General features: G+C 41.8%; 3 protein-coding genes across 4 annotated transcripts; all 3 read right to left on the reverse strand.

Moving 5' to 3' along the window:
• On the reverse strand, positions 1-1,994 carry gjb10 (gap junction protein beta 10). The gene is made up of 2 exons (XM_085441820.1): positions 1,887-1,994; positions 1-1,498 (listed from the first exon to the last, which is right to left on the reverse strand). The coding sequence occupies exon 2, from the start codon at positions 1,403-1,405 to the stop codon at positions 620-622; it is 786 nt and encodes a 261-aa protein (XP_085297946.1). The 5' UTR covers positions 1,406-1,498; positions 1,887-1,994; the 3' UTR covers positions 1-619.
• Positions 1,995-2,782: 788 nt separating this feature from the next.
• Positions 2,783-11,365, reverse strand: ppie (peptidylprolyl isomerase E (cyclophilin E)). Of its 2 annotated transcripts, none has more exons than XM_085441084.1 (10): positions 11,299-11,365; positions 10,926-11,024; positions 10,788-10,831; positions 9,541-9,567; positions 9,047-9,128; positions 8,858-8,961; positions 8,645-8,768; positions 8,342-8,527; positions 3,858-4,000; positions 2,783-2,984 (listed from the first exon to the last, which is right to left on the reverse strand). In XM_085441084.1, exons 1-10 carry the CDS (start codon positions 11,327-11,329, stop codon positions 2,916-2,918), a joined length of 909 nt encoding a protein of 302 aa, XP_085297210.1. In that variant the 5' UTR covers positions 11,330-11,365; the 3' UTR covers positions 2,783-2,915. The 2 variants fall into 2 exon arrangements, with proteins under 2 accessions (XP_085297210.1, XP_085297209.1); XM_085441083.1 differs by lacking the exon at positions 11,299-11,365 and adding an exon at positions 11,124-11,282.
• A 1,864-nt stretch (positions 11,366-13,229) lies between these two features.
• Positions 13,230-24,757, reverse strand: pabpc4 (poly(A) binding protein, cytoplasmic 4 (inducible form)). The gene is made up of 15 exons (XM_085441302.1): positions 24,141-24,757; positions 21,673-21,866; positions 18,195-18,310; positions 17,106-17,245; positions 16,382-16,476; positions 16,170-16,307; positions 15,956-16,051; positions 15,613-15,882; positions 14,752-14,842; positions 14,560-14,655; positions 14,303-14,433; positions 14,132-14,222; positions 13,900-14,030; positions 13,694-13,818; positions 13,230-13,596 (listed from the first exon to the last, which is right to left on the reverse strand). The coding sequence occupies exons 1-14, from the start codon at positions 24,331-24,333 to the stop codon at positions 13,717-13,719; spliced, it is 1,884 nt and encodes a 627-aa protein (XP_085297428.1). The 5' UTR covers positions 24,334-24,757; the 3' UTR covers positions 13,230-13,596; positions 13,694-13,716.
• Positions 24,758-25,054: the final 297 nt, after the last annotated feature.

Consider the following 25,054-nt stretch of genomic DNA (forward strand, 5'->3'; position numbering starts at 1 on the left):
TGCAAAATTATAATCTTTAATGAAAAATAATCACAACAAAACTGCATCTCAGTACAGTGAAATATAAACACCCTGATATCACTGACTGCTCTTTGTTCTCTACTGCATGTACACAGGAAATACAGAAAGTAAAATGCAGCAACTTTCCAACCTTTTGATAAATAATGAAAAATACAGTTCACCAAGAGTCTGACACACTGAGTGTCTGAGTCAGAGGGAAAGACTGCACACAGTTTGAACCAAACATCTTGAGGCTGGGCAAGAGCAGAAGGAAAATCTTACACACAAACCACATGTGTTTGTAAAACCTTACTCGCCAAACCAGCGAGTGACTCATGTATTTGATCTCAAGGCTCAGTTGGACACCGCTTTGCACAAATTGTTTTTTATTCTCTGCAAGGGCTAAAGAAATGTAAACTGTAAAATAAGTCCCTACAGCAGAGAGGAGTGCAGAATTTAAACTTTTAAAACCATATAGAATAAACTACACTGCAGTTCAGTCTCTGAGAAGAAGAAAAATCTTCTGTCAAGTCTTTTAAGGAAGTTGCTGTAGAATGGCGAGAGACAGCTTTGCTTTCCCATGTCTTTTTCATAAAGTCTGTGTAATGTTCTCAGTATCTCAAGATACGACGACATAGTACGACTTCTTTTCAGTGGTGCCTTGTTCCGCTGACTTTAGAGCGTTTGCCTCCATCAGTTTGCTTCCGCTGGACATTGAGTGGGTGATGACCTGACGAGAGTGATGGGCTGAGCTGAGAAACTCATGGCAGCGTTTTCCGACTAGGTAGAGGATTTCAAAAAAGGAGAGGAGGATGCAGGCCAAGCTGGTGACCACCATGAAGATGGTGAAGATTCTTTTCTCAGTAGGCCGAGAGATGAAGCAATCCACCGTGTTGGGGCAGGGAACCTGTGCACACTTAATGAGACTGGGGAAGCTGTAGCCCTCGTACATGTGGTAAACGAGGAAGATGAAGGTGGCGTCCACGCCTATTTTGAAGACCAAAGTCAGGATATAGGTCCACCACAGGCCTCCACGCTTCTTGCCCGTGTTTGGGTAGAGACGCTTGCAGTTCTCGCCATACTTTAGCTGATTTTTCCGTTCTCGGTCCTCCCTGTAGGCGACGTGCATCACCACCAGGAATGAGGGGCAGGTGACGAAGATAAGCTGGAGGGCCCACAGGCGCACATGGGAGACGGGGAAGAAGTGGTCAAAGCAGACATTATGGCAGCCGGGCTGATTTGTGTTGCATGTGAAGTCTTTCTGTTCATCTCCCCACACCTTTTCTGCTGCCACCACAAACACCATAATTCTGAAGAGAAAAACAACCGAGAGCCAAACTCTGCCGAAGGCTGTGGAGTATTTGTTCACTCCGCTGAGGAGGCCCTGGAGAACTACCCAATTCATGATGACTTTTGTTCACAGTCTGTCTTCTCTTGCTGCTGATGGAAGAGAGAGGCAGCCGTTGGTGGAACAGACCAACGTGAGGGATGAACTAGCCTGAAACAAGAAGAAAACGCAGTCGAATCACAAATGCATAAAAAGGGAGAAGAAACAAAGTGTGGAGGAGCTGGGTCATAACCGTACACGTTTGCGTGTTTACACGGATTTGGGGCGACAGTGAAATACACAAATCCGTGTAACGCGAGCAGAAAAGAGACTAAAAACGTATACAGTGTGTTTTCAGTTGCAAAATGTCTGACTTTGGCAATCATCTGCGTGCGGAGTCTCAATCCGTCAAGTCAAACCAGCCTTTCCACTTCACACAGTTTTAACAGTTAACGCGTAATAGCGCAAACCAAAGTAGACAACAAGCACTAAAAATCCACTGAAACAAACTCGCTTTAATATCTGAGCAACTCCTTTACACATGTCTGTGAATACTCACAGTTTAAACCCAGATGTCGCGGTTCAAAGTCGGAGCGCAGGAGCGGAGTTTGGACGAACCTCTCCGATGACACTCTCGGAACATTTCCCGACAGGATGGGAGTGGAAGGGGCGGAGTCGCTCGTCTGCCTCGAGCTCAGTGTGTTCAGGTGAAATAACTGCTCCACCTAGAACGTGTTCAGTCATGGGGAGTTATTTTGGCTGCTTTGAAATATGCAACAATAATTCCGATGCAACTTTTTTTCCTCCTCGCTGTTATTTTTTAGAAGACTAATTAAAAATCAATGATGTGGTGGATCCTGTTCAGCTGGGAAACAACAAGCTTAAGCAGAGACAGGCAACAGGCACAAGTTAAGGTAAACTGAAAGAATGCATATGTCTATTTACACTGTCTGCTGCACGTTTGTGCTAATTTGCAGTTTTTTTTATCTGCATATTCGCTAAATAACGTTTCCCGAACAAAAGTCATTTCAACATTAAAATTTTCTGTAACGCCAAACGTCTACTTTCATTCTTGTTCTAAATGTCTTTACATTAGAGTTAGATTTATTTAAGTATATTATGCCTAATTTGCATATTACTCTTTGCTTTATATTTTGCAGTTCACATTAGATATTCCTGGATTGGAACCGGCCCCTCTCTACTTTTGTGAGGGGCAGCCAAACGGAGGAAGCGAGCTTTAAAGGGAGGATGGTCTTTAAGTGAGTTGCACTAAAACCCAGGTTAAGATTAATTGGGATTATTTGAATCATGCAAGAATAAAATTACGAAGCATATTAGGTCCCTGTAACCTTGCAAAACCATACAACAGTAAATATGTGCAAAAAATGGCCTTCACTGTGGAGCTTTGAATAGGTAAGCAGATAAGACAATCAAAGAAACATGTTTCATTATAAAATGAGTTTATTGAAATATTTACATGGCAGAAGATCTGGTTTCAAAGTACAAAACAGCAAAAGGTCATCTTGCTCTCAGACATGTGCCGCTTACACACACACACACGCACACACACACACACAGTGCTTTTTATTCACACATACTCTCCACAGTCCGAGATGATCACTTTCTGCTTCGGCTTTCCGTCTTTGGTTCCCTGAGCCTGCAGAGAGAAAACAACAACAAGTTATCTGACATGACACGATCGTTCACTGTCAGTCCTTTAAATGGTAAATGGCCTGTATTTGTATAGCACTTTACTAGTCCCTAAGGACCCCAAAGTGCTTCACACATTCAGTCATCCAGCCATTCACACACTGGTGATGGCAGCTACATTGTAGCCACAGCCACCCTGGGGCGCACTGACAGAGGCGAGACTGCCGGACACTGGTGCCACCGGGCCCTCTGACCACCACCAGTAAGCAACGGGTGAAGTGTCTTGCCCAAGGACACAACGACCGAGAGTGTCCAAGCCGGGACTTGAACCGGCAACCTTCCGATTACAAGGCGAACTCCCAACTCTTGAGCCACGATTTAAAAGTGACATCTACAGGGCCACAGTAGTCCAAGCTGTCTCTGCAGATCATTCCAGAAACAGGGAGCCACGCGTTTGAAAGCGTTGTTGTCCGATTCTGTTCTGAATGTTGTGAGAGCTTTTATACTAGTATACTGAACATTCCACCCCCATATTCAACATCCTTTGCTCTCCACCATCTCTCTTCTGCACATGTCCAAAACATCTCAGCATCGCTTCCTTAACTTTGTCTCCAAGCTGCACAACCTGGGCTGTTCCTGAGAATTTTCTAAACAGAAGGTCCACCACTGAAACGCTCCAGATGCAAAATGAAGGCGTGAAAAAGCGAAACAAAACTGTGCTGGAGAGGTCTGTGCACCCATCCGGTGCATTCCCAGGTTTATGGAGCACAAATACTGGTGTATATTGAAAAAGAACAGTTTTTTCTTAACAAAAACCTTTACAAAGTGAAACAGCCAACACCATTATAAAGAAAACTCCTACTGCAGCTTTGACCCTTACCTCCATTGCCCTGAGTACATCCATCCCCTCCACCAGCTCTCCAAACACCACATGTTTGCCATCCAACCAGTCCGTTTTGTCAGTGGTGAGGAAGAACTGAGAGCCGTTTGTGTTTGACCCAGAGTTCGCCATGGAGAGTTGCCCTGTGTGCATAGGAGACAACAGTTAGTCAGTCAGCCCTGCCTGAGTCTAGTTCTGCTCGAGGTTGCTTCCTATTAAAAAGTAGTTATTCCTTTCCACTTTCATCAGGTGCTGCACACAGGGGATCATCAGATTTTGGGGGTTTAGATCAAATACCGTAGACCATAAACGATCTGCTTTAGTGAATTGGCAGCATTTCAATAAAACTAGCTTCAACTCTTTCCATCCATTCGCTTCCGCTTGTCCTTTTTCAGGGTCACGGGAGCCTATCCCAGCTGTCGCAGGGCTAACACACAGGGACAGACAACCATTCGCACTCACATTCACACCTTTGGGCAATTTAAATTAATCAATTAACCTATCCCCAATAAGTGCATGTCTTTGGTGGGAGGAAGCCTGAGTACCCAGAGAGAACCCACGCAAACACGGGGAGAACATACAAACTCCACACAGAAAGTCCCCGGCCTGATGGTGGAATTGAACTCAGGACCTTCTTGCTGTGCGGCAACAGTGCTAACCACCATGCCACCCACCACATTCAACTGAATGTGGAAAATATGTTGTTACAATATGTCTGCACAAAGTCTGTGATAACATTACCAGTATTGCAATGATAAAACGTGTGTATTAGCTATACAGGCCTATTGTTCTTCTTTATCAGGTCCAGTCTGCTCGCATAAGCACCAAACGCTGAATAGCCTCGATCCACTCAATCAACAAAAGTAAAAGAATTCAAACATGCTTTTACTGAGGTCAAAAATCTGAGGGTAAATACATGCCACGAGTAAATAAAATAGCTTTTCTTATTCACTGTGGATTTTGCAATGTTCGTTCTGCACGTTCATATAACAATGATGAAGAAATTATGATTTATCAGTCATCTCTATGTCATGAGTCTAAAATCATGCCTTCTGTGCAGAACCTGCCTACATATAGCAGTGCTGATAACCCAAACAAAAACCTAGAGCACCATGATAGCTGGGTAACGTTCTTTGTGTTATGACAGGGAATGCGCACATTAACACGCTAATAAAAATATAAGACTCTTGAAGTTACATTTTTAGCCTCTCAGCAGGTAACAAAAAGTTATAGATTAGAAGTGGCACTACGAATATTACAGTAACACACCTGCCAGGTTTCAAGTGATCACAGATCGAGTTTGTCACTGAGATGAGTCTTCCATGTAGGATTTGTTACTGCAAACTGTGAGCTATTCCAGTATTTACTTTCCTTTAGTCAGTTTGTTGAGTGGGTTGTGCCTACATAGTTAATCATGTAGCCTGCAAACTACTTTAAAAAGAACTCAATTTCATCTATAACGCTAATTTTAAAAAAGCCTTTGCGTCAGTAAAGTTCAAAAAATCCACCAGTAAGGTTCATTCTTCGTTAAGGCATTACTGTAGTTTTCAGGCTAATAATCCTGAAGTGCCAGAATTACACTTAGTGCCATTTATGTTAAATAGTAATTGACAGTAGTGTTAGTTTAAATAAGTGTTAATTAAAAGTCAGATAAAAAGATTATTATAGCAGCTCTTAGTTACGATGGTATGAGAAAAGTGGTGAGAAAAGTAAGTTTGTCATGAAAAATCCCACTTGTTTGACTCGTGTGAATGCGATTGGAGGATGGACTGATCTGTTACACTCGCTAACCTGTGACTGAATTCTTGACACAAGTCTGTCAGCGAGTTATTTGTGTTTCCTCACTTGATTTACGAGTTTTCAGCTACATATGCAAAGAATTCCAAATGTCAGCAACAGCTCTTCAGTCATGCCACGTTGCTTTTCAACGCTTTAGCAATCACAGGTTTGAAACAAAAATGCTGGCGTGTCCAATCTGGTCGTAGGAACAGGAAGTACGAGCCAACACACCTTTGTCTTTTGTTGCGCTTCTGACGTAAATCACAAAAGAAATGATTCACACTGAAAGACCCATTTTTCCAGTGTTAACAAATCTGGAGACTCTCACCGGATGCTCCTAATTTTATTCTTGGTGATTTTAACAATTGTAATCTTAAGAAATCACTGAACAATTTCTTTCAATATGTCACTTGTCCTACAAGGAATAACAAAACGCTGGATTTGTGTTATGGACCAATTAAGGGGGCATATAAGTCTGTGGCCGGACCTGCGCTAGGTTCTTCGGATCACAATGTTATTCATCTCCTCCCTGCTTACAGATCTGTGATTAGGAGGGAGAAGGCCTGTGTGAAGCGGACTAATGTCTGAACAAAAGACAGTTGTGTTGCCCTTCAGGGGTGTTTTGATTGCACTGACTGGTCCTTGTTTCAAGAGAGCACTTCTGATTTGGATGAACTCACCGATGTGGTGTGTAGCTACATCTCTTTTTGCAAAGACTCTGTGGTTCCAGTCAGAGAATTTAAGACTTTCCCTAATAACAAACCGTGGCTCTCTAAAGATATTAAGGATCTGATTCTTAAAAGGAAAATTGCTTTCAACGAGGGAGACGTTCCCACTATGAGAATATTAAGGAAGGAGGTGAGGGCTGCAATAAAGATTGCCAAGATGAGGTATAGAAATAAGATTGAGGCAGAACTCAGCAGTAACAACCTCAAAAGAGCTTGGCTTGGTATGAAAACAATGGCAGGGCTACACACGAAAGGTAAAAGTAATATTACCTTAGAGGGGTTTACCTCTGACAAACATCTGGCAGACAGTCTTAACAGTTTTTACCTTCGTTTTGAGAACTTTGACTGTTCTAGGCAGACCAGCACACTGAGGGAAAAGACTATCACTCCCCCATCAATTTGTATTGATGAGAGGGGGGTAGATAATCTTTTTAGACACACTAAAAGCAAGAGTCCTGGACCTGACAACATCTGTGGACAGGTACTGAGAACTTGTGCTGATCAGCTGAGTGGGATTTTTCACTATATCTTCTCACTTTCTTTAGAGCTACAGACGGTACCTAAGATTTGGAAACATGCTATGATTGTTCCTGTTGCTAAGGGCAGTTCTCCTAAGGCACTGAATGATTTTAGGCCTGTGGCTCTGACTTCTTTAGTGATGAAGACATTTGAGAAGATAATTAAGAAGGAGATTTTAATGCAGGTTGAACACCATCTTGACCCCTTCCAGTTCGCCTATAGAGCAGGAAGAGGTGTGGAGGATGCTGTTGTCACACTCCTGCATCTCTTGTATAAGCATCTTGAGGCCCCTCACACCCATGCAAGATTATTATTTGCTGACTTTTCATCAGCATTTAATACAATTCAACCCCTCTTACTTGCTGACAGGCTTTACAATCATTTCAAGCTTGACACTAGTCTGGTCGGCTGGGTGACAGACTTTCTGACTAATAGGTCACAATGCGTGAGGGTAAATCATGTCTTTTCTGATGTGCTCTCCTCCTCTACTGGATCACCCCAGGGTTGTTGCCTCTCTCCCCTTCTGGTCATTCTGTACACGAATGAGTGTCGCAGCAATTTCACGAACAGACATATCCTGAAGTTTGCTGACGACACAGTGATCGTCAGTCTTCTAGTGGGGGACGAGTCAGGCCATGGACAGGTTGTAGATGATTTTGTGAATTGGTGTGATGAGTCCTTCCTGTCACTTAATATGTCAAAAACTAAAGACATGATTATTGATTTTAGGAAGTCCTCTTATAGCTCATCACCCACTATCATTAAAACTGCCGTTATTGGGATCGTTGAGAGTTATAAATATCTAGGTGTGGTACTTGACCATAAACTGTGTTTTGAATCTCATGCTGATGCCACTACTAAAAAAGTTCAACAAAGACTGTTCTTTTTAAGGAAAATGAGATCTTTTAATGTCTCATCCGAGATGTTGTCTTTGTTTTATAGAAGTTTTATCAAATCTGTGATGTCTTTTTGTATCGCTGCCTGGTTTGGTAACCTGACGGTGAAGAATAAGAATCGGTTGGGACTTCTGGTAAAAACTGCTAGCAAAATTTCAGGGCGCTGGCAAGATGGACTTTTGGCCATTTACAATAGAAATGTGCTTAGAAAGGCTCATTCTATTATTAATTGTTTGAACCAACCACTTCACAGTGAGTTTGAGTTGTTGCTTTCCGGCCGTCGTTTTAGAGTACCTCCGAGGAGAACTAAAGGACTCCAGGTCTCTTTTATCCCCACTGCATCTTCTCTCCTCAATGGCAAATAACTGTCCTTGGACTTTCTATCACTATTATTGTCATTATTATTTTATAGTATTGTTCTGTTTATTTATATCCTGCTGCTAAACTAATTTCCCCTTGTGGGACAATAAAGAAATTGAATTGAATTGAATCAGCTAAAAACCAGGAGCCTTGTTGACATGCTTCACTGCACCTTCTCAGAACAGTATAAACGACTGCTCACCTGGAGCTGTGTGTTTAAGGACAAAGTTTTCATCATCAAACTTCCGGCCATAGATGGACTTCCCGCCGGTGCCGTTGTGGTTGGTGAAGTCGCCTCCTTGGCACATAAACTGAGGGATGATGCGGTGGAAGCTGCTGCCCTTGTAGCCGAAGCCCTTTTCGTGAGTGCACAAGCAGCGGAAGTTCTCTAAAATTAAAGAGAAGAGTTGTTCTAACAGATAACACAGGTTTCTTTCTACACACATGGAGACCAGTTCAAAAAAAGAGGAAAAATTTGGGATTTGTAGCATATACACATACACACCTGCTGTCATGGGAACAATGTCAGCCCGGAGCAGGAAGCGCAGTCTCCCTGCTGGCTTGTTGCCGATCTTTATGTCCATGTAGACCTGAGGATTTACTCTGCCCTTTTTAGCCGGAGGCTCACCCTGCAAGAACAAATTACCGCCTCACATCTTAACAGATTTATAAAGGGAAGACCTCACAGAGACACAGATTAGAAGTGAAATCCTCTCACCTCCTGAGCTGTAGTTTGGGGTGTTTCTCCAGCTGCTGCCTCTGCCTCAGCTTCTTCAACGGTCTTCCCAGAAAACTTTTTCAACCAGTCATCATCCGACCACACTGCAGGAAAGGAAGACTTAAAGTTTGAACCGCTATTGTTTTTTTTAAAGAGACAAACAAAATGTATGAAATGTTTGTTATTCACCTGGTCGAGAAGAACCTTCTTTGATTCTCATGGGTTTGGCAATATTGACGCGGACAGTCCTTCCAAAAAGTTCAGACTCATTCTAGAGGGATAAAAAAAACATTTTAACAATAATCAAGCAGATTAAGGTTTTTAACAGAGTGACGTTATCTGTGAGTGTCTGCATAACAACCATACTAAGAGCTGCTCCAGATCTCAGACTACTAAGGAAACCTGCTTCAGTGCTTCCTTTAATACCTAATTTAGCAGATGATACACTAGACTGTCCTTTATGACACTTAATGAAAACAAATGATCAGGTGACTGCTGTGTTTTCAATCATGTGCCACGACTTTCTAATATTTAGGGTCGTGGTGGGGTTGGGGACTATCCCCGTTGTCATAGGGCGGGAGGCGGGGTACACCCCGGACAGGTAAAAGGGTTCTTTTGATGCTGTTTTTTGGCTATTCAATGGGAATAACGTCTCTGGTCTAGCAGTTATATGAGAAACTTACCATGTTATCAATAGCTGCTGCAGCATCCTGCAGAAGATGAGAAAGAAGCCGTAAATAGGTTATGAGGACAGAAATATGTTTCTCCTGAAGTCACCAATAACCATTCAAATGACTCACTTTGGTAAATTCCCAGCTCTTAAAACGGCAAGATGCAGATGAACGCTAATTAATGACGAATACCCAAGTTAATACTAAGTGATGATGCCACGCCAGAGAACAAACAAAACTACTTCAACAAGGAAGTGGAAGATCATATTAAGATTTAATACATTGTCATTTTTAATTTAAATAAAAGTATACAGAGCAAGATCATCATGTGCATAAAATAATCTGTGATTGGGTCATTTTACCTCAGTTCATCAAATTAAAACAACAACAACAAAAAAAGATGGATATTTCAAAAACGAGAGAGAACATCAAACTTTTTTGATATAATATGAACACAAACTTCCTCTTCCTAAAAGCGATGACTTGGATTTGGTAGGTAGTGTCATACCTGTGGAATTACACACTCGAGATGAATGAAAAGGTGTTTTTGTAATATGTGTAAAACCATTCACCTAATGTGAACCCTGGCCTTAAAGATACTATGTGCCTTACTGGGGATTTATGCTTCAGTGAGAAATATTATAACTGCAAACCCCTTTGAAACCCTACATCCTAACCTACAGCATAACATGATGTCCAGCTCCCACAAAATCTAACTACATGTGGGGTCGATGCAGCCCACAGCTACTGTGAGTGGCCTGCCGCCGTCAAGCAAATTCCTGGAGGATGATGGCTGAAACTATCAGAGTGGATGTGAGAGAATGTACAAAGAAGTGGAAGAACTGGAGGGACAAGTATGTTTGACCCTTAAAAAAACTGATCATACAAGCACAAGGACCCAGGAGGAAAAAAAAAGTAGCAGTGTTTTATTTGTTTCTATCATAACTCACAGCATATAAAGCACCAGGACATGACTGTTATCTAGCTTTGTAGATAACAGGTTTTTTAAATGATATCGGAGGAACAGCTGCCTATCTTCATCCCCATTAAGTATTTTTAGTAAGATTTTTAATGACAGCAGGGACCTGACATTTTGCATAATCATTATTAAAAAGAAATTTTTGCCTGGAATTTTTTTTCAGGAAAATCTGACCTGACATAGAATGACCCAACGATACTTGTTCCACTGCTGTATCGTTTACATAATACCGTTAATAGGCTAATATTAGCACACTGTAGGCTGTATACGCCGGACTCACCTCTGCAAGCTCAAATTCGATGAATGCAAAACCTCTGTGCTTCTCTGAAAATGTAAAGCACAAGACAAAGCCAACACTTTCATCTTGTGCTGCTGCAGGGTTTATTGTTAATCGTGGTTAAAACGGTCCTGATCTTACCCGTTTCATAGTCCAGCGGGATCTGGATGTCGATGATGTCTCCAAAGGGAATAAAGGCAGCATGGAGCACCTTCTCATCCACCTCTTCTGCTAAACCACCTGACGTAAACACGCATTTTTAAGATCCGCATTCCAAAAAAGGGAAAAACACTTTCAACAAATACAGTGTAGAGAGCTGGGATAACGGACAGTATTTACATGCCGGGTTAAACGTGAGCTCATTTTTCGGGCTAAACTTCGCTTTCGCGCGTCTTTGTCGTGTTCCTGACATGCGCAGAATTACTGTTACGATACAGATTTATAATACAGTCGTAAACTCGTAAGCTACATACACTCAAACAGCGAAAATTTAACAAAAACGGCCATAACGTACCCACATACAACACCCGCTTGTTAGCCGCCATATTGGATTTAACCCTTCAACTTTGAACCCAGCAGCTTCCTATTGGTGGAGAGAACCAGAACTAAAACAGGCAGCCTCGGATTACTGAACTCTACCGCCCCCTGTCGGAGGAACCTCCCATTATTACAATAAACTCTGAATTTTACTTCAATTTGGATTTAAATATTTGTAGTTTTAAAGCCACGATGCAATCTGATCTTTGCTTTGATTTTTTTTAAATTAATCTATTTTTGTCCAAGACCGTCCCGCTTAGTTATCAAGCCTATGTAATCAAATTACAGGAAATAAGTAACTTTTATCAGCCTGGGTCACACTTGAAAAGTGCCATTAAATCATAGTTACATTGCCATGGATTACTTTTTTGTTTCTCTTTAAACTGCCACTTTAAATTGGTGTAGAGGGAAGATGTTAAACCATTTTATCACTGGGTTCCTCGAAACAAGTGAAGAAACCCTTACAGGCAAGCTTCCATGTTAGTAAGCCAAAAATAAAATCATTTGATGTGGGTACAGATTTGATTAAATAAAGGCACGAGCAACAACTTACAGTTCACAGTGTAAAAACAATGGAGCATAACTTGGTAAGATTGCTTAGTGGCAAAAACAAGAGCAAAGCAGAAATTTAATGGCAGCATCCAACGTGAAGGCAGAGTTAAAACATACTCCGAGGTTTCCAATAGAAGACTTAGCAAAAATGGCAGGAGGACCTAGAGTTTCCATTACTTTGGGCATAAAATTCGTAAAGGCTCCTGTTTTCTCTTTATTAACTTTTAATAGAGTCAAACTAATTTCCACATGTCTCTCCTAAATCAAATATTTTCTCTCTGCCTGAAACCAGTCCTTTAATCCGTCAGAGAAATTAATCACAAATAGTAGAAAACAATTGCAAACTTCACAATTCCTCAAAACTGTTAATAGGACAAGCTAAAGATAGAGTTTAACATTTTACTACAACCTTTTAATTCTTTGCAAAATTTGCATTTTCAGAAGTAATGTGTAAGCACTGCAAAGCCACTTTGACAGTTTCCACACTGGATCATTTGAATATAGGGAAACGTTTCCTAACTTTTTTCCTTCTTTTTGATTAAATGCTAAAAAAGAAACACCCTAAATAACACCAAACACAACTTATAAGTACGTTATCATGTTTCAGTATTACTTTGTACCAAAGTGTTTATCAGACACACACTTAAGTGTGTTTGGTCAATAACAGGCTTTGCAATTTTGCCTCTGCACACCACCACCATGGATTTTATGTCAAACAGTCAAGATGTGACTGGAGTGACTTTAACCATTTTTAAAAACATAGTTCCCCATTTTCAGAGGTTTAATAGCAGCTGGACAAATTAACTTAATAATTTTTCTTGTTTTTAATATTTGGATGAAAAATCAATGACTGCTGAAAGACTAGAGCCCATGAATATCATCGGGTGCTTCGTTTCATCACTTGAGATGCTCGGCCAGGCTGTCACTGCAGTCACCTTCAGTTGCTGCTTGGTTTGTGGGTCTGTGCCTTCAGTTTTATCTTCAGTAATGAGAAAAGGCTGCTCTATTGGGCTGAGATCAGATGCCTGACTTGGCCACTGAAGATTATCTAGATTTATTTACCTGGAGTAAACTCTTGCTTTTGCAGCTCTGTGTAATTCTCCATTTGCACGTTGTAGTGCTCTCTGTGCGGCTTTATTACAGTTGTCTGAACCTGAGCAGAGTCTATAGCTCTGCACACTCCACATCACATCCTGCTGCTTCCATCAACAGTCACATGATCATTAAAGCTGGTGGTCCAGTTCCACTGCTCGTGCCATAACATTACCTCCATCACGTTTCACAGATTACTTGATATGCTTCTCCGCTTCTGCACACTTTCCTTCTCAATTAAAATAACACAAGGTGAGTCGCCTGGACATATCATCCCTTTATTGAAATTACCACACACCCATTGATAACGTGTTAGGATGGAGGAGTCATCTCACACCAACATGAAGCTTTCAAGCAAAGACAGAGAACAAGGCTCTTTTTACTTCCTCTCCTTTGCCACAAAATAAAGGGCCTTTGTTCAAGATTCATTTGCATCACTGCATCTGGCGTGCAGCGTTAAAAGTATTACAGAACTACAAAATTATGCATTATGTAATATTTTTTCAAAGTGTACATTTAAAATAATGTTTTCCTTTTTTTTCTTGATTTTTGTTTTTGTGCGATTGTTCAGAAGACTCTGGGCTTTCCAGCGTAGTGCGTCTCTTCCCATCTCCTCTCAGTTTTCTATGCTCTGAAACAACGCAATGTCTTCCCATTAGTGCCGCACAATCTTTATTATAGCCTAATGAACCTGATTGATTAGCTTGACTAAACATGGATTTCCATACCAAGTTAGAATAGCTCAGAGTCTTCAGGATGTGGCAGCAGCAGCAGTAGGAGCCATGCCACCTACTTTCTGGGTGGCGTCTTTCTTCGCCTGGTGAGCCTGTAGAACTGCAACAGCTTCTTCTACCTGTACAAACACAAACATGAGCATGACGCAGCTTAGAAAATGGATACAGGACTATTCAGTGTGCTTGAGGTAGCGAGGTACCTTTGAACGTAGAGACTCATGGGACTCAAGCATGTGTAGTAATTCAGAGTTGTCGATCTCCAGCAACATGCCAGTGATCTTTCCTGCTAGGTTGGCATGCATGGCCTGAATCAGTGGGAACAGACGCTCCCCTACGGAGGAAAAAAAAAAAAAAAAAAAAATTGTGAGTGAGTATAAATTTGCCCAAAAACCAAAACCCTGAACAGCATTTGTTTGTATCTGTCAGTCTTACCCAGCATCTGTTTCTGCTCCTGAGGAGGTGCAGCAGCCAGCATGGAGGCCGTGAGGGGCTCTTGGCCCTGAACGTGCACAGCTGGCTGAGTCTGGAAGGCACAGTTAAGACTTAATGAGGAACAATGTGTCAACATTTGGATGCTTAATGTGGGAGAAGTTAATGTGATACCTGCTGTAAGGCAATAGGTTGCACCACCTGGGGGTTGGGGTTACGGACACCAGTGGCGTATTTGTAAGGAGGCATGGCCCGAGGACCGGGGACTCCAACTGAAGGACGAGGACCCATGCTCTGACCACCAGCTAGCAACCACGAGGAAGAAATTACAGTTTTAATAACACGGAAAACATTTGTATAACATCAATATCATTGATTTCAAATTCCAAACCCATAGTCAACGAATTGATGCTATTTTTTTGTGAATGCACCTCGTGGGCCTTGTGTGCTGCTGCTAGGACTCATGTGTCTGAGGTTGGCACGGGGCCCTGGCTGACGCAGCGAGCTGGGCATTGCTTGGAAACCCCCTGGAAGTGATGAAAGAACAGATAAAAACAATGTGAGTATGGGCATAATGTTCAATATATCACAGACATGTGCTCCATCATGGTCCACAGGCTCACCTTGACCTCGTCCACCTTGTTGCTGCCATCGGGGATTTGGTCGCATTTGAGCGATCTGATTGGGTGCATAGTATGTAGTCCTATTCTGAGCCTGATGAATGCAAGAAAGTCAAATGTGTGATCAATACAAACTTATTATTTTGGGTCCTTGGAGACAATCAGAACAACCCTGACAGCACCATACTCTCTCCATGTTGAGCCCAGCCTCAGGCCGTAGTAGCTAGTCCTCATAAATCAACTCTTTCCCCCATAAAAACGACATTCGAGGACACCCCAGCACCCTCAATGATCAGTTTTGACACCTCAGTATATATATATCAATAAAAATGCGGTGGGACGACCATTAGAATAGTTTCTGAGTTTTTCCAAGGATAGCTTCATAGCCAGAGACCACCCTCACTAACCTCTGATGCACACCCAGTCATTTTGTTCTTCAAGCAGGCCTGAAATATGACAGAAACCACCCTGAACATGCATGCGTTCCTACTTGTAGGCTTTCAAGGGGAGAAGAATTAAGTTGCTGCTGCTTCTGCAATGCACTTTGCAACCGATCTCTACTTTGCATGGCATTACTGCCTGCTCTGTCCTGTAACAGGTGCCGCTGCTGCTCATCCAGCTTCTGTCTTTTCTTTGTTTTTGCAAAAGAAGTCATCTTTTAACCAAGTGGTCATGACTGAAATCACTTTTTGGAGCTTTTTCACAATAACACCTGCACTACAGCTCTAAACAAAAATAGTAAAGTTGAACAAAGAAGGTGAAAAGCATCTGTGCATTTGTGATTGTAATATAGCCCTTTCATATTAAACACAGTAATACAATCAGTTTTAAAATGCACATCAAGCCTGAATTTGATTCTCACACCTGCGGCACAGCTGGCATGAAGTATCCACTAGTGGGCTGGAACTGATTAATGATGGCATTAGCTGGCATGGCTCTCATGCCAGCTATTCGCTGCATGTACTGGTTGGTGAGATGGGCTTTGCGCTCCTCTTTGCGCTGAGCAAGAGCCACGTAGAGAGGTTTAGAGCCAACAATACGCCCGTTCATTTCAGTCACAGCCTTGGTAGCCTCTTCAGGGGAGGAAAAGCAGACAAAGCCAAAGCCCTTGGAGCGCCCCTCCTCTAGCATCACCTAAAATACAGACAGCGGAGGTAACTTATGTGTTGAAGTCTCTTATTTATTCAGTGTATTGAGCCATTTTTACCTTAGCACTTGTAATTGAGCCAAATGGAGAGAACTCCTTGCGCAGTTTCTCATCATCTATTGTGTCATCCAAGTTTTTAATATAAAGATTAACTCCCTGAAACAAAAGGTACGATTTATCCAGAACCATCAGCTTACTTACTGACATTGAAATATAAATGTTTATAAAATTAATTGATTTTTATTTTGACAGACAACCAGTAGTTTCGGCAGACCTGATAACGACTGATCCTCTCTTGTTTCAGCTGCTCAAACTTCCTCTTCAGCTCCGCCTGCCTCTCCATTTTCTTCTGAGCTCGGCCCACGAACACAGTCTTGCCGTTGAGTTCAGTGCCATTCATCTCCTCTACAGCCTTAAAATGAAGCCACATTTGTCAGAGAAAACAGACAAACGCACACTTGACACATTTCCAAAAGTACAAAGTACCTTGTTGGCATCCTCATGTTTTTCGTAACTAACAAATCCAAACCCTCTGGATTTGCCGCTGGGGTCTGTCATCACCTTCACACTGAGTGTTTTACCTGCAAAGGCCAAAAAAAGTGGATGGAAAATGAAACAATGTGGCTGCACAGGAATATCAGTGAAGCACAACACTTTTCAACTTCATCCATTAAAAGTACAATTCACAAATTGCTCCCAGTGCACCGGCCAAGACCAGATCTGCCCCCCCCCCCCCCCCCAGGAAGTTCTGTTCTGGATTTCTGCATCTGCAGTGTGCACTGGATTATCTTTACTATTTCCAAACAGTGACCCTTCAAGTTGGATTTACTTCTGGGTGAGAGGTCAAAGTCAAAGGGAGCCAAGTCTGGAAAGACTGTGGAGCAATAAACCACACTTTAGGTCTTTTTGGTTGATTGATCACTCCCAGGTCTTCCCCTGGAGGACAAATTCACAGTACACGATGCGCATGCTCCTCAGTGCCCCACTAATCAGATGCACCACCTTCAGGCTTGCGCTACTGCTCATAATGATCCTAATCAAGAAGGATGAGCAGTTTTGACACAGAAGTTTTGTTTTGCAGTCCTTCCAAGTTTCAGGTCTACAGTGAAACTGCAAGTACCAGTGGTCAGAGCGATCTAAAAGTAGCAGGAGCGCTGCAAATGCTGCAGCTCTTCATCTGGAAATGATCAGGAAACAAATTTAGATTTACCGTATTTGTCAAAAATCTCCTTCAGGCGTTCATCATCCATGTCGTCCCCAAAGTTCTTGATGTAAACGTTAGTAAACTCCTTAGCTTTGGCACCGAGTTCAGCCTCCCGTTCTTTGCGAGATTTGAAACGACCCACAAACCTGAAGACAGAGGGAGAGTAGCACAGGCACACTCTTGGAAAACAGGCTTGACAAAAGAGAAAAAAGCAAAAAACAACAAACCAGACTCCATCTCTTTTGACTTCCACTTTCCAGTCTACAAAAACACTGGCTGTCCGGGGTTCCACGTTAAGAATGATCAGCAAAAACCTAACCCCGCAAACACAAGAACAGGGACAACATCCACAACACAAATTCACAGCTACGTTTCATCATGGGACTCATCATTCCTGGGGTGAACAACGTGTACAATCCATTCAACTGCTGTTAATACCACCAGACGCAGGCAGATATGTCGGCATGCTAGACAACACAGTGGCAACCATCTTAATTCTTGGTCCAAAACTTGATGTGGAGGTAGATGGAGAGGGATGGAGGAACAGTACAAACGAAAGCTGAGGAGGACCAAATGATCTTATATACCTTGCCATGATGACCTCTCCCCTTCTGCCATCCAGTATTGCATTCCTGCATTCGATCCATCACTAAAACACACAAGCATGGTCATACACACACACACAAACACTCCAAGATGGGTGACCAGCAAGTGAACTGAGGCAACAGAAAATGCAACTGGTAGGAAGGAAAGGTAAGAGGTTTTTAGTCTGTTGTCTCTTAGTTTAGAGGCTATCGTCAGACTGGCGGCAGTAAGAGATGAGTGTATTAGTCATATTATTCACACACAAGCTCACCAACTGAAAAAAAGACACAAAAAGTCAGTTGACGCAACACAAACGTAGAACACACAAGTCAGATTTATACATTAGACACAGAAAACAACACGATCTGATGCACATAAGCTGCGGTTTTCAATATCATGATAACTTTTATATTATATCAAAGTCATCTTGAAATTCAGGCAAATTCTTCAAAAGTCTTCCAACAACATTAAACATCCACACCTCCAGTTCAGAGATTATCAGACACTCACACCTTGCGGTCATTCAGAAGCATGCCGTTCATCTTCTCGATGGCGCGATCAGCCGCGTCCTGGGTCTCAAAATGGACAAAGGCGTACCCCTTGGAGCCGTTTTCATCACACACCACCTACAGTGCAGGGAGACGCACATAGACACGACTATGAATGAAGGCAGTTCTTTCATTTTGAAGCAAGTTCGACATTTGGAGAGTGGCGTAAGGCGACTCAAATCGGTTTTATCACTTCTCTGGATGTGTCCAGAGAAGAAATTATGTTTTGCTGTTTTAAATGGATTTATTGTTAAACTCCTTTAATTTAATTGTAATTTTTCATATATTTTTTCACTGTTTTTAATTAAAGTTTCCTTTCTTTTCTTTTTTTTCCCCCTTAAAGATACAATTACAGATTCTAGGCTGCTGCTATCGGCTACAAGCTTAAACAGCAATACTGTTTAAGTATTGCTCAAAAGGATCCATTATGCTTTTTTTCTAGAGTAGCTTTGCATGATTGCCTGTCTGGAACAAGCCAGTCTATCTCAATAAATCCATTTTCCAAATGGAATACCTTCACAAACAGAAAGTTTGAGGGGTGCTTATAAACTATCTGAAATCAAACATTTGGAGTGAATCCTGAGGTTTTGGCTTTAAAGGATTATTTGTACATAAACTGACGTCATTACTGGAAACACTTTTCATGTGTAATGTGAGCATCCACCACAGGAAGAGTAATCTTGCACCAAATACACCAAATCTGCCAGGAGTTCAGCAACCAACATGCACATCTCAGACCTCTGAAGGTTCTTATCTATATCAGATATTTTGATCACGTTGCCTAACAACCACCCACCAACAGCTAAAGCTGCCACAGGTTTCATATTTATGCACCTTTAACACCATATAAAGGCACTTTATCGTTCTTATTTTATGACAAAAAACATCAAATGTATATATCCTCTCTGAATATAATGATATATGATCTATTATTATACCATCATGTTGCCCGGTGTTTGTTAGTTTGTTGCCTGGGAGTCACCTATCCACAACAATAATTTACTGGCTATAAAATTTAATGTGTGATAAATAACTAGTAAGTAAGTAAAGTAAGTAAACTTTATTTATTAAGCGCTTTTCACAGACAGGCAATCACAAAGCGCTGTACACAAATATTAAAATATTAAAATAAACAATAAAATCAATAGACATTATATACAATGTAAAAGATAAAAAGTAAATAATGTAAAAAAAATAAAATAAAATATGTAGATCAACAAAAGGCTTGTTTTTTAACAGAAGAGTTTTTAACTGTTTTTTAAAAGAATCCACAGAGTCAAGCAAACGTAATTGTAGTGGTAAACTGTTCCACAGCCTTGGTGCAACAGACTGAAAGGCTCTGTCCCCTTTTGTCTTCAATCGTGTACGGGGAACAACTAAGAGACTCTGAGTCTGTGAGCGGAGATGACGAGCAGCAGTGTATTTTAAAAGAAGCTTGGATAAGTAATCTGGAGCCTGGCCATTTAGTGCTCTGTATGTTAAAACAAGAATTTTAAAGCGAATTCTAAACTCTATTGGGAGCCAATGTAAAGAATATAAGATGGGAGTGATGTGAACACGCTTGGTAGAGCGAGTTAGTAATCTGGCTGCTGCGTTTTGTATTGTCTGGAGGCAAGAGAGAGATGATCTATCCAAGCTAGTAAACAGGGAATTACAGTAATCTAAGCGTGATGACACAAATGCATGAATGAGTTTTTCCAGTTCAGCTGAGGAAACCATATGTCGTAGTTTAGATATGTTTCTTAAATGATAGAAACAGGAACGAGACAAAGATTTTACATGAGAGTCAAGGCCCAGGGAAGAGTCAAATATTACTCCAAGATTTCGAATATTTGACTTGACAGATGGACAGAAAGAGGCAAGAACCTGACTGATTTTAGAATGTAGCTCAGGAGGAGCTATGATCATGGTCTCGGTCTTGTTAGTATTTAGAACAAGGTAGTTGCTTGAAAGCCAATCAGAAACCTGGGTTAAGCACTGGACTAGGGTGGACAGCCTATCCAGCTGATGAGGCTTAAAGGACATATGGAGCTGAATGTCATCAGCATAAAAATGATAAGACAGGTAGCTAAAAGATTGAATGATACTAGCTAAAGGAAGCATATAAAAAGAAAATAGTAATGGACCTAAAACTGAGCCCTGTGGGACACCACAGGTCAGGGCAGCAGTGTTAGAGGAGAACCTATCAGTCCTAACAGAGAAGGTCCTGTCTGATAAGTAGGAAGAAAACCAGTCTAGGGCAGAGCCAGATACACCAGCCAAAACCTTCAGCCTGTTAAGTAGGATTTTGTGGTCGATGGTGTCAAAGGCTGCACTAAGATCAAGCAAAATGATCACAGAACAGTTCCCTGCGTCAGATGCCATTAACAGATCATTATAGACTCTTAAGAGAGCGGTCTCTGTAGAGTGCTGCTTTTGAAAGCCAGACTGAAAAGGGTCAAGAATCTGTAATTTACATAATAGAGACCTGAACTGATTTTCAACAATTTTTTCAAGTAATTTACTGACAAATGGCAATTTTGAAATAGGTCGGTAATTACTAGCAGAGCTAGGATCGAGATTCTGTTTTTTTAACAGAGGAGTTACCTCAGCATGTTTAAAATAAGATGGAACACAGCCTTGCCTCAGTGAACTGTTGATGATGGATAGTAATGTGGGACCAATGCTGGTGATAGACCCAGACAGGACAGAGTGAGGTAATATATCTACAGAGCATGACGAGGATTTCATTTTACCTAAAACTATAATTAAGTCATTTAGTGTGATTGGAAAAAAGGAGGTAAATGATCCAGGACAGCAAGGGGTATCTTCATAAGGGGAGGCACTTGAGGAAATTTTAGATTTCAAGTCCATCACCTTATTTACAAAGTAATTAAGGAAAGTATTACAATCTTCATCGGAAAGCAACAGAGCATGCTGGGTTGGAGGAGAAACAATACTGTTGATGGTATCAAATAGAATTCTGTGCTAAAGGTGCTAATTTGTCAATCTTACAAAATAATAATTTACCAAAGCATCTCATTTTGGTTTTTCCCTCAGGTGCATGTTATTCACCCACAAAAGTATAGCATGAAGCATTAAAATATGCAACAATGAGAAAAGTTAATTTATGACATCAATATGGGGGTATATTGGATAGAACCTATTCTTCACCATCAGACCAGAAAAACTAAAGAAAGGCCTAACAGGTCCAAATGAAGAAACAGGTGTGGGGACATTCCTGTTCCCTTTTCTTGTTTTGAACGTGTGCAACTACCAAAAAGTTGCAAACTTGGTGCATTTTACAGAAACTGAGGCAAAAAGCAGTTGAGGCGTTGTTTTTTTACATTTGTCCTCTAAAAGGCTTCTGTTAAACTTGATCACTTTATTTATGTATGTGTTAAATTTCAAACCAGCAAATAAATTAATACATAAATAAATCAGTGTTATGTCAACTGTACCTTGCAGGAGAGGATGTTGCCAAAGGCAGAGAAGGTGTCGTACAGGGCTTTGTTGTCAATGGACTTGTCGAGGTTCTTGATAAAAACATTGCCCACACCCGACTTCCTGAGGGAGGGATCTCTTTGGGACCACATGATTCTGATTGGCTTCCCTTTCACCACGTCAAAATTCATGGTGTCCAGGGCTCTTTCAGCTGCCGGAGGAAGAGCAGAGAGGTCACAGGAAAGGTCACTGGTGGTTATTTACATGTCAGAAAACATATCAGTCACCTTTATGTGTCATGCTTCAGTCTGTTATCTGCTGATACCATGCAACAATAATAATGCAGCCATTTTTAATGCATGCACTATAATAATAAAAGAGAGAAACTGCTTAAATGCATTAAAACAGGCCGCTAACATGTTCAAAGGGGTGAAGGTACTGCAGCAGACAATAAGGCTGATGAGCTTTCTGCAAGCAGCTGGTAAAAGTGTGGGGGGCAGCTGCAGTGGGCTAGCTTGGAGCACATGTCTCCCTGTTCTGATTAACCACATGCTGCTGAGCCACATGCCACTTAGCAATGCAGCAGGCCTTCATTTAAACACTATCAGAATATCAGCTCATGTGGTAGAGATGAGCAGTAATATGTTTGCATTGACCTTTATTCTGTGATCTGTAGGCCCAGGCGAACAAATGTACCCCCCCCCCCCCCCCCCACACACACACCATGTGGGCACATGCCAAACGTCCTTTTGTTCACACACACACACACACACACACACACACACACACACACACACACACACACACACACGGCTTTCCAGCTGAAAGTGTCTGGTAAACAAAGCGGAGCTGCCTTGCGTCTGCTGGCATCAGCAGTTTGGTTTGCAATTGTACTTCACAACCTGTGCGCTCAGGGAAGATGTGTGGTCACCGTCAAAAAAAAACAAAAAACGGGACTTCAGGAAGGTTCAGAGTTGGGAACTTTATTCAAAAAAGGCCAAAGTGACCTCTGTTGACCTCATATATCAGATGTGTTGTTTAGAAGAGAAAATGGAGCCATTAACGGTCTTGAATTACCCATTATTGTTAACCACTTTTTATTTAAGCATTACGGAGCAGGCACGTTTTGGGCTGCACAGGGGAAAGCTATATTTAGAGAGGGGTCCTGAGAGGTATGTGCTGGCATGGAGTGCGAGTAGGGCATTCTCTACCACTGATGGGGAAGAGACATGTTTAAAAAGAATGCTCAGAAGAGCGACACCCGGGTTTGTGTTTGTTTACAGATACAACTGTGAGATTAAGAAATGCAGCAGGGAACACAGTGAAGCATGAAGACCGCTGTTTCATATGAAACGCTCTTTACTGACAACTGCTTTGTTATAGTTTTGCATTAGTAGCTGTATTATTCAGGCACAAAGCTACTGCCCCACAGACACGTGCTCAGGACTCCATATAAATGCCCAGCAGCCAACACCCCCTCCCCCCTGGTGTCTACACCTCTTGTAACAAATGGTGTCTTCTAACTTTTGGCTCTTCTCACATTTGTAACGGAACGATATCCTGAAAGCGAGCCACTCGTAACCTCTCATTTACTTTGGCTTTTGGTAACCAACTCGAGCGCAGATAAGCTGTGACAGGTGTTTTTTGTTGATAGGACAAACAGTGTCAGCGCACCGCCAAAAAGAACCACAACACCTGCTACCTTTGCTCAGTGCTTTGATACTCCTGCATTGTAACTGGAAACAGTTTTATCACAAAAGGTACTTAACAGCACTGCTGATACGGTTACATATACATTCACTTTTGTGTATCATGACAGATTAACAGCATTGAGTGGTGAGGATATAACAGATAACCCAACAGTGTGAGTGAACTAATCCCAGCTATTAAAGCTGGGATTCAATTCAAATAGAAACAGGATCAGGTTTTTCCATTTGCAGTGAATATACAGACAAGCAGCAGCACAAACAAGCAACAAGCAGTGCAGCGGGCTCAGCTGTGCTTGTCTCTTTCATGCTTTCAGTGAACATGCCAGCAGAGGGCAATGGGAGTTAGTTTCACTCAACTCATTGGCCCTTTAAATAGGCACAGAAATGGGTCATTTTGGTTTTTAAAAAGGTGTAGGAAAAGACTCCATTTACCCAAATCTAGGCCTGTGATTTATGGGGATGGTTTGTTGATTTTGGCCAACTTTTAAGGACAGTTTAAATTCTGCATGTTCTGGGGGCTTGAATTACATCAGAGACACACACAGGCTGCTATATTCCCAACCATACACGAGAACTGGGACGTGCTTATGTAGGTCAAATAACTGATACAGTCTAAAGAACTGCTATGAACATTTCACACTGCAAAATTAACCACATTTATTTGCGTTTAATTCAGGCTCTGTACACAGTTTCAATGGCAGGCTGGAAATGTCAACATGTTCACGCCTTGTGGAGGCAACGTGCTCACACAGCACAGCTATCCCATCCCTGCTTACCGTCAGCCGGCTGTGAGAAGTTCACATAAGCGTATCCCAGGGACCGCCGGGTGATCATGTCTCGGCAGACCCGAATGGAGAGCACCGGTCCGGCTGGGCTGAATTTCTCGTACAGCATAGCCTCCGTGATGTCGGGGTGCAGGTCGCCAACATAGAGAGAAGCCATCGGATAACTCCCCGTCGCTGTGTTCATATCGCTGATTTCAGAGGATGAACGCAAGGCTTCGTTTTAAAAAACGCCAGAAAAATGTCGGTATGGTCTCTAATCCGGATCCAAACTGCGCTTTGGTTTAAAGACACGCTGCACAAACAGCTGATCGGGCGTTTTGAAAATGCCAAACCTGGAAAAAGCAGCGCGATAAAGACGTGTGTCTTCTGAAGTGTTTCCTTTAAAAAAGACGACAACTTCGAGTTAAGCCGGAGGCCTGATGTTTGTTTGTTTTTAAATAATATTTTGCTATTTTTTTAAAGGTTTCTATTTCTTTAAGTAGATCTGCACTTTTTAAGATTTTGTGGATTTTATATTTTTTATATTATTTTTATTTTAAGTTTTTCAGGAACAGTGAGTTGGACACTCACGGTTGTTTTGTGGCCGGGGAAAGAGACTGCGTGGGGGGAAGCATGGGCACTTTATAGAGAGTGACGGTGCGGAGGAAATAGTGGCCCGGGTCAAACTTGGGGTGGAAAAAACACTGAGCATGCGGCGTAAAAGGGAGAGCGCACATGGTACTGTCCCAACTACAGCGCCCAGCTCCCTACAGCGACATCTGGGTGGGAATAAAAGCCTTTCACTGTAGCCAGGATGGGGCGTTTCATAAACAGGCTAATAATGTGATGCACTATTGAGCACCGGTGGAGAAATGTTGTGAATGAGTATGACTGCCTTATTTAGTCGACAGTGTCATTTAAAAATG

Source organism: Copadichromis virginalis, linkage group LG19, assembly GCF_057382275.1.
Source record: "Copadichromis virginalis isolate Kocher_CV1m ecotype Utaka linkage group LG19, C_Virginalis_male_GT1.1, whole genome shotgun sequence".
NCBI classification, from domain to species: domain Eukaryota; kingdom Metazoa; phylum Chordata; class Actinopteri; order Cichliformes; family Cichlidae; genus Copadichromis; species Copadichromis virginalis.

Excerpts from the sequence above, each read along its gene's own strand:
- gjb10 (XM_085441820.1), bottom strand. The coding sequence starts at position 1,405 with ATGAATTGGGTAGTTCTCCAGGGCCTCCTCAGCGGAGTGAACAAATAC.
- ppie (XM_085441083.1), bottom strand. The coding sequence starts at position 11,196 with ATGTCAGGAACACGACAAAGACGCGCGAAAGCGAAGTTTAGCCCGAAA. Across the intron at positions 8,528-8,644 it reads CATTGTTCCCATGACAGCAG|AGAACTTCCGCTGCTTGTGC; the intron begins GTGTGTATGTGT and ends CTTTAATTTTAG. Across the intron at positions 4,001-8,341 it reads CCTTAAACACACAGCTCCAG|GGCAACTCTCCATGGCGAAC; the intron begins GTGAGCAGTCGT and ends CTATGCACACAG.
- pabpc4 (XM_085441302.1), bottom strand. The coding sequence starts at position 24,333 with ATGAACACAGCGACGGGGAGTTATCCGATGGCTTCTCTCTATGTTGGC. Across the intron at positions 16,477-17,105 it reads GGAGATTTTTGACAAATACG|GTAAAACACTCAGTGTGAAG; the intron begins GTAAATCTAAAT and ends TGGCCTTTGCAG. Across the intron at positions 15,883-15,955 it reads GCTCAATTACAAGTGCTAAG|GTGATGCTAGAGGAGGGGCG; the intron begins GTAAAAATGGCT and ends TCTGTATTTTAG.